This window comes from Bison bison, unplaced genomic scaffold (assembly GCF_000754665.1).
Source record: "Bison bison bison isolate TAMUID 2011002044 unplaced genomic scaffold, Bison_UMD1.0 scf7180017864458, whole genome shotgun sequence".
Lineage (NCBI taxonomy): Eukaryota > Metazoa > Chordata > Mammalia > Artiodactyla > Bovidae > Bison > Bison bison.
The window spans coordinates 7,103,281-7,111,845 of record NW_011495020.1 but is presented as its reverse complement, the minus strand read 5'-3'; the positions used below and the strand labels follow the sequence as shown (position 1 = coordinate 7,111,845).

Sequence of the window (8,565 nt, the reverse complement as noted above, 5' to 3'; positions counted from 1 at the left end):
CTTACACTGGGGGCTACTAATGAAAACCCAAGCATGGAAATCTAACTGCACAAAGCATAACTGGCTTATGGTAATGTCACATATTAAGCATTCACAGCTCTTTTCCATATATTCATTAGAAATATGAACGCCCATTTCTAGGGACTCTTTAGACAACATATTTCTCAATAAAATCAGGAAAATATTTTAAAATCCTATAGTTAACATTATCAAGTATGAAAACTATCCTGTTAAAAATAATACTCTTATGGGAATATAATGTTAAAATTACAATTTATAGAAGATTAATAGGAGAAAAGAATTATGCCTAAATGGGTACATTTCTTCCTATAAAGCTGATTAACATGATGCTCCACAAATTTACAAAATTTCAGATTTGGAAAACTGTGCTGCAGAGTCTACAGTCATATTTTTCTGTTCTTTTGGAATCCTCCTGAGGCAAAATTAGTGTTCTCCATAAGATAATTTGTCACAGGGAAACCACAGAGGAATACTAGAGTTTCTGAATAGCATTATCTTTTAATTTGCACTACTTTAAGGTGATAGGACATATCCAAGACACAAGGTAAATAAAATGAGAAGTGTATGAATTCTCTGTACTTTGAGCTCTTCATAGGAAAAGTGTTTTATAAATTCAAGTTGGTGTTTTGGGAAGCAAAGGAAACAAACAAATCTCAGGACACACCCCTCTCCAAAAATCCTAATTTTTAAGATAGTTCCTAATATATGATATAGGATATGTCATTAAATTATTCAAATTCACATAGAATTACAGTACTTTGGAGAAGTACAAAGAAATAGTTTTTAAAAATACAGGTATATAAATTAATGAAACTGGTATTTAAAAGATTTAATACAAGGAAAAAAGTATTATATAGTGGTACCAATTCTTAATACAAATTAAGCATAGTTTATATAATTTCAAAAGTTATTCACATTATTGCTCGATACCACAGTTGTATGGAACATGTTGTATACGCACACAAAATTTGTATAATTTCAAGGTTTATAAAAACAAAAATTTACACATAGGCCATTCAGAAATTTAGAAAGTTTTAAAATGCATGGAGATATGTACAACCAAAGGAGGAGAAAAAAAAATGTATGCCTGTACATATTTTAAAGAAACAAAATGATCTGACTCAAACTTGTGTATCATACTCTTAATCAAAAAAGTCTACATAACTGGACTGAAAGCAAACTAGTGGATTAAAACAGTACTAGATACGCCCTCCATTTCTTAGTAATAATCTGCTTTAAATATCAATGGGATATTAAACACCAGTTTAATTCTATAATGTTTGTTTTCTTTCGAAAACTTTTCAGAAGCACATACGCATTCTACAATTGCTGTTAGATTGAGAGATATTTTCCTTAGAAATTTTTTAAAGGAGTATTTCTAGTATTCCTATACTTTTGTACATAAGATTTGATAAAACAATAAAAAATAACCCAAATAAGGCCATTATTAATACCTTGATAAAAATATACAGATTGTAATGCTACTATGTTTTGTGATCCTGAGCTCTAGTAAACATTAGATGCATGCATACCATTCACTGATTTGTCTATTCTAATGAAAATAATTTAATCCTGCCTTACGACTTTTGAAGACGGAAATACTTTCAAAACTTTTTGACAGGTCTTTACAATGTTATAGATATTTCTGCTGTAAACATAGCATTAGGAATTGTATGAGAAGGAATATGTTATGGTTCAAAAAGCTATGAAAGAAAACACTATTTTAAAATAATGACAATAAATTTAAAAAGCAAGAGAAATAATACACAGTGTGCTTGCTAGAATAATAGGTAAGTAGAGCCTTACAAAGGTCTTTTTCTATATTAAGGAATTAATAAATAAAGGACTGTGTATACCTTGGTGGTAAAATAAAAAAGCTGGCCACTTTTTATGCTAAGTTCAAATGTATTTTTTTTTTGATAATACAAAAAAGTAATCCTTGAAAATCAGAATACATAACAGAAAGAGCACAATAACTTAAGTATTAAACATCTGTATGAAATAACTGTTGCAAAGTTTGACAAAAATGCACACTTAGAACATGCGGTTATTAAAAAAAAAAAAAAAAAAACAGAAAAAAACACCACACGATTCTGTAGAACCAATGTTATGTCACCACCAGGAGAGCACCAAGCAAGGCACCATTGGAAAGACAACATACTTGGAAAGTCTCTATAAATAAAGTAAATGCTAATCTGGTCGAAAAATCGGTGTCTTTGGTAAAAATTCTATGAGGATGACCTGTAGAAGGAGAAAACAAGTTTTAAAAGGATTTCTTCAAAATTTTATCTTAAAAAAACTTCAGTTATATTCCATCACTTAAAACAATTTTTATAGTGCCTCTGACAAAGAGCAGAATGCATGCATGAATGAATGAGCAAAGGGAGCTAGCATATACTGAGAGCTAACTACATACCAAATATTTCATACTATATGCATCTATTTAATCCCGACAATGAGGCAAGTATTATCATACTCACTTTATAGACGAGAAACCTGATGATTTGAGAAGTACAACACCACAGATTATGGTGGCTGCAGCTGACCCTAATATTCAGCTCCACAGGCTTCCTCCCTTTTATTTACAGCCCAGTTCCTCGGGTCTTTAGGTTCTAGAGCTGTTCTAATTTTACTGTACCAGGTACATGTGATCTCTAGACCAAGTGTTGGTTCTCTCTCTTAATTTTTTAAAAACATTCTTTTCTTTTTAGGTTAGCAGAATTAAAAGTTAGGCTAGCAAAATTAAAGGTTAAAATCTGTTCCAAAGGACTTTTTACTAGGAAACTAAACGAAAATCAATCAAAAAACAAAACACAGTAACACAGAAAGACACAAGTTGACCAGAGCTAATTTTTATTCCAAACTTGGAACTGTCTTAAATTAGAATCAATCTTCCCCCTTGTTTCAACTCTGTATGGAATGGATGCTAAACAAAAAATTATTCAATTTGAACAGTTTCCAGTTTGAGGAACTCCTCAGTCTTTTTAGAAACTGTCTTGATATGACCTCTAGGTTTGGATACTTTTCTACATTTAGTCATCTGAGCCACAAATCTTCATTTTCACTCTTTAGTTCTCCTGATTTTTGACCTGTCTCAATAAAGAAGGTATTTCTATATGTGGCTCCAATATACTCCTCCCCTAGCTGACTCATCATTTGGTGCCCCCTGTACCACTCTCCTGACCTGTTATTTGGCTACAAAATGTTCACTAGCTTCCTACCCAGCTTCTTTATTTGAGCTAGAATCCTGTTTCTCAGTGTCCTCACCTATAAAATGAAAGGATTGGAGAGATGGCAAGATTCTTTGTAGCTCTAAAATTTGATAACTAAATTATATTTTCCAGTATATATTATACAATGAATAGTAAAAGCTATCTTTGACTATCTGAATTATTACTAGTTTTAAAAGAATATATCCTACAAACTTTTTCCCTTCAGAAGCCATACACAGAAGTTAACCATTTGTCTCATTTCTTTTGCCATATCTGAATAAAAGAAAATTTGGTGTATTTCATAGATTTACTCCAATAATCAAAACATAACCAAGGAGAAATATTTCCCTTTAACTAACAAATGAAATTTCTGTAAATTAAAGAAAATTTGAAGTCAAACAGATATACAGTTATTTCTATTTTAACTTTGCAAAACTATTTTTAGGGAGTTTTTAAAATTATGTTTTTCCTCCACTCAACTGTCATAAATACACATACACACACACAAACACACACACACTCCAAGAAAACTGAAGAAAAATACATTTTAAAGTAATTTTTAGTCTTTAAAAAGCTATTCTTCTAGATATCTTCTATGATGGTAAGAAAATATAATGGCTTTAGGACAAAAGTGTTTATCTAAAAATTAATGACAATTTAACAGAGCAATAAGAGCACATATTTTACAGAGCACATAAGTTCATAATGTTTTGGAAGGTTACATTATTTTCATTAATACTACAACATCATAAAAATAAACATTAAATAGAATGAGCATATTTTATGAATGAATGATCTTATAGTCCTATCTGGAAATAATAGTATTGGGAATACTTTTATGCTTTGCTTTCCAAAGTAAATTTAGAAGTGTGCTAAATAAATAAATAAAAGCTTCTATTTTATTAATAAGCTCAGTGTTTGGGTTTAAAAATATAGCAAATATTTTTTCACAAAATCCTTTAAATCACTTACATATCCATCCCTTCTCATAAAATACATAAACTCTCTCACCAATGAGTTTTCATCTATGATGAAAATACAAGCCTAGTATTTTCATAGGTCAATCTCAAAACAAGTTATTTGAATGTGCTTTTATCATTATACAAAAGTATCAAGTGCCTTTTTACCATCATAAATTAACATGTTTGATATAATAGATAATGATAAAATCTACATTATTTAGTTCACTGAATAGAGCTATTCTATGAAAAAAGAGACATTTTAAAGACATCTTTTATGTTCAAGGCTAGAAATGGGATTTGATTGTGTGATAATGAAAGAAAGAGAAAATGCTACAGAGAAAAATGATTTTATGATAATTTCCAACTATTTCCAGTATCCAGGCACTGTTTTCCTTAATCTTTTATACACACACACACACACACACACACACACACACGCTACCTATGATGGCTATGCTGTGTCAAAGAATAGACAAAATTTGTCAGAAATGATGTGCTAGATACTCAACCCCGTGCTCAGTTCTTCTTTTCATATATTAATCTTCATATTTAACATAAAACACCCAGGCTCAAGGGAGAATAAAAATTGACGCTTTTTCTATATTATTCTGAACTTTTCAAACTGAGAAAAAATTTTCAAGTAAATCAAGTAGTTGGTAAATTAAATCCTATTCTAAGCTCTAAAACTGACTGTATACACATACCCATTAGATATCTTTTAAAGAATAAACACAGGGTGAGCAACATCTTATCTCCTGTTTACTTTTAAGATAATTTTTACAGAATAATATCCCAACAACACTTTGAAAGATTCTTTAAAGGCCACTGAGGTATCGGCAGTTAAAATCTATAAAGGCTAAAGGTTTCTTAAGCTCCAGCGGCTTGGCTGAAAGGTTTTCTTCCATACTTGGAAACCTGATTAGCATTATATAAAAAAGCCATATCTGACTTGCTGCGTAACCAAAGTTGTGGTTATTCTTTATACAGCATCTAAAATTTCACACTCCATCAACACATGTTCAGCCTATTTTATCTTGGCAATTAATTTATTATTTTTCAGAACACAGTGAAGCCTTGTTTTCAAGTCATTCATAACTTTATAAATCAGTCTTGCACATGAAACCATGCATCTGTGAACCGTAGAAAATCCTTGCACTCAGGAGATTAAGCTTCTGACACCTTTGCTGATTAATAATCATGGAAAGAATAAGATCAGAAGCAAAATAAATGATCATTTAATAGAGAAACTCACAAAACAGCCCTTTAACTTACATATTCCATCATGTTATTCGTTTCACATTTCCTTTTGCTCAGTCTCCAGTGCAAGCACAGCTAGACAAGTAGGAGAGTAAAAGAAGAAAAATGAGCTCTATTTTATTGCAGCACACAGACTAACCCATTTGTCCATCTTTCATATTTTTAGTTCAACAAAAGCATCTGTTTCCATACTGTGCAGTTCAGACCTCAACAGTATGAAGCTGCTCCCCGTGGTACTCACCTTGTGGTATAACCTATTGTTTTCCCATTCTAATAACTTCTCAATCGATCTTCGTGTCTAGAAGACAAATGAGAAAAAAGTTTACTCCTGACTGGTTTTAGAAAAACGTGGTTTTGCAGCTGTTTTTTGTGTGAAAAGGAAAGAGGTATAAGACAGTGACTGAGTATAGAGTGGTCTATAACATTAGTGACATTCTAGCACTAAATAGTAGCCTGAACAGAAATAGTACTGTTTTGATAAAGATATGGTTTTGGTTTTGGGCACTGTATTTTTTAACTGTTTTAAACTTACTAGTCTCTGATTTACTTAAGTCTAGAAAGCTACTGTTATCCACTAAAAAATACAAATTTAAATCCCCATTTCTTTCAAAAATATTTCTGTAATATTTAGTAGTAATAAGAATACCTTAATACATATTTTAAAACAAAGCTATTTATATATTAACAAAATGAAAAGGGTCTTTAGTCTAAATTAAAAAAGGAAATGATTAAAAGTTAATAAAAAATATCAATCTGTATCAAATCAAACTAATTTTTATATCATACTTAAAAATAATGTCCAAATTTAAAAGCTAAGCTTATTTATTATTTCACAAAGATTTTCAGAGGCAAAACTGCATTTAATCCAATCATTTTTGTTGGTTTTCAAATAAAATTGGTTTTATTTGAAAATCAAACTTTATTCAATACTACTGTTAAGGGAATCAACTAAGAAATTTATACTGAAGGTCACTTGATTTTTGCAGTATACACTATGCAGCATGAAATGTTTCTTGCTTGCGGAGGAATAAAGAGGAGGATAATTCATGGTGCCAGGTGTTAGGATGAGACTGACCCAGCTGCAGGTGCAAAAAGGACAGTGTGGCCACAAGAAGCAAATGCAACTTGCTGCAGCTGCAGCTTCCTTGCAAGGAAAGGAAAAATGTATCCAGCTCCATTAATGTGGCACAACTAAATAAGTACTAATCATCAAATATGAAAATCTGACTATCAAGCAAGGATGAGCGAGGTGAAAAATTGTTATGACCAAGCTGATATTGAATACTCTAATGTTAAATAAAATGTTTAGTATCTATTTAAGGCATCTACTGTAATCTAGTTACCATATTACCTTTTAGCATGTGGAACATGCTAAATACACACCACAGTCACAGAGGTGCCAATTATAATTCATAACTACCACTTACTGCCTTACATTTTCCAAGCTTATGTCAAAAAAATCAGAAACTCAACTAACTCCCTGGGTAATAATATGCCAATGACTAATTTATTACATTACTTTTTTGAACAGTTTTTTTGGCAAGAATTTTAAAGGAAAAAAAGTGCCCTTGTTAACAATGATCAGCAGACCTCACTTGTTTCTTTGTAAAGATAGCCTTTTAGAGGCAGCTCTCCTTTTAAATGAAAATAGGGCAGCAGTTATGGTCACACTTTTTGTTAATTTAGTTGCCAGTCAGCCCCAAATCAAAAGAAAATAAGGCTGCAGAGTGTAATTAACATTCAGTTCAGTCGTTTTGTCCCTTGTCTAGCCCCCAAGCTTTGTTAAAATTGCCATCTGAATGCTGAAGGCTGTAGGGAAATCGATTTGATTCTAATCGCACCATGAAAAGAACATGATCTAACTGCTTTCAGCCCTCCGTAAATCTGTACTAGGTCTTTAGCACAATGCAACTTTCAATTTAAAAAGCACTGAATGTCTCGTCAATGACTTTGTGAAGAAAAAAGAACAAGGAGCAGACATAAAAATTCCAATAGTTGTTTAAGCATTAAAGTTCATTTGCATCACAGCGAACCTGAAAAGGGCTGACCTCTCAAACCGCCTCTCAGGTCTATGAAGTTGTAGCCTTGACAAGCTCACATTGACAGAGCTCATTGACTCTGAAAGGCTACTCTATCAATGGTGAAAAATGGCAATAGGTTCTACTCTGAGCAGGCATCTGCCTGCCCACCCGCTGCTAAACCAATGGCAAAACCGATTCAAAACCTGAATCTACCTTGTAATCTTCCTTTCTAGGACCTTTTAATAATAGATTAAGATTACTATACAATTTGAGGTTTTACTTTTGCTGATGTTAAAAAGGGGGTAGGAGGTATGAAAGAAGTAGGGTGAGGAGAACAAGCTTTCAAGTCTGTTGTTTCATATTAATATATAAAAATTAAAAGTTTAACATTACATTCTGCAAATACGCATTACACACAGAAAAAAAGTGTAGTTTCCACAATCATTCATCACAAATTTAAACCCATACTATAACAAGAACAAACATTATGAATGGATCTCATGGTGTATATGATACATACACACAAACACACATCACTTTAGAAACTTAAAATATTTACTTTAAATAACTCAAATCAACTACCCATATTTGATTAAAAGACAAGTATAAAGTATGAACCTTAAATTCCAAAATATTTATGTAGAAATGCCAAATTTATCCTTTGCTTCTAATTGGAAGTTTAATGACAGAATTTGATATAATAATTGTATCTTAAACAATATTTAAGAACTCTAAACCAAACGGTGGTATGCCATATTCCAAATAAGCATCTAAACATAAAATATTTTTATACACTTGACAGTCTGGAGTAATAGCTGTGAATTTGCAGCATCTAATCTTGCTATTGATATAAGACTTCTTTCCTGCTTGACAGGTGGGGAAAAAAAAGCACATGCACGTGTAGCTTAATTAATCATTGCACTTGACATCTCAGTGATTTACAGTGAGGAGCAGGTGAGAACATACAAAACCAGAAAGGAACTCTTGATCTGAGTGGAACATTTCTAGCACACTAAGGTGACAAGTATATAACTGTAATAGTCATTAAAAAAAAAAAAAGAAACTGTGCCACAAATTATTTGCTAGTAACAA

At 31.7% G+C, this 8,565-nt stretch overlaps 1 protein-coding gene across 1 annotated transcript in view; it reads right to left on the bottom strand.

Annotated features, from left to right (window-relative positions):
• Window positions 1-499: 499 nt before the first annotated feature.
• The window catches only part of CHIC2 (cysteine-rich hydrophobic domain 2), a 60,165-nt gene continuing 52,099 nt past the window's right edge, over window positions 500-8,565 (bottom strand). Inside the window, exons 5-7 of the mRNA XM_010859724.1 lie at window positions 5,694-5,750; window positions 5,468-5,527; window positions 500-2,262 (exon numbers count right to left, since the gene is read on the bottom strand). Coding sequence (XP_010858026.1) covers window positions 2,212-2,262; window positions 5,468-5,527; window positions 5,694-5,750 — 168 coding nt within the window. The 3' untranslated portion in view covers window positions 500-2,211. The remainder of the gene's footprint in view (window positions 2,263-5,467; window positions 5,528-5,693; window positions 5,751-8,565) is intronic.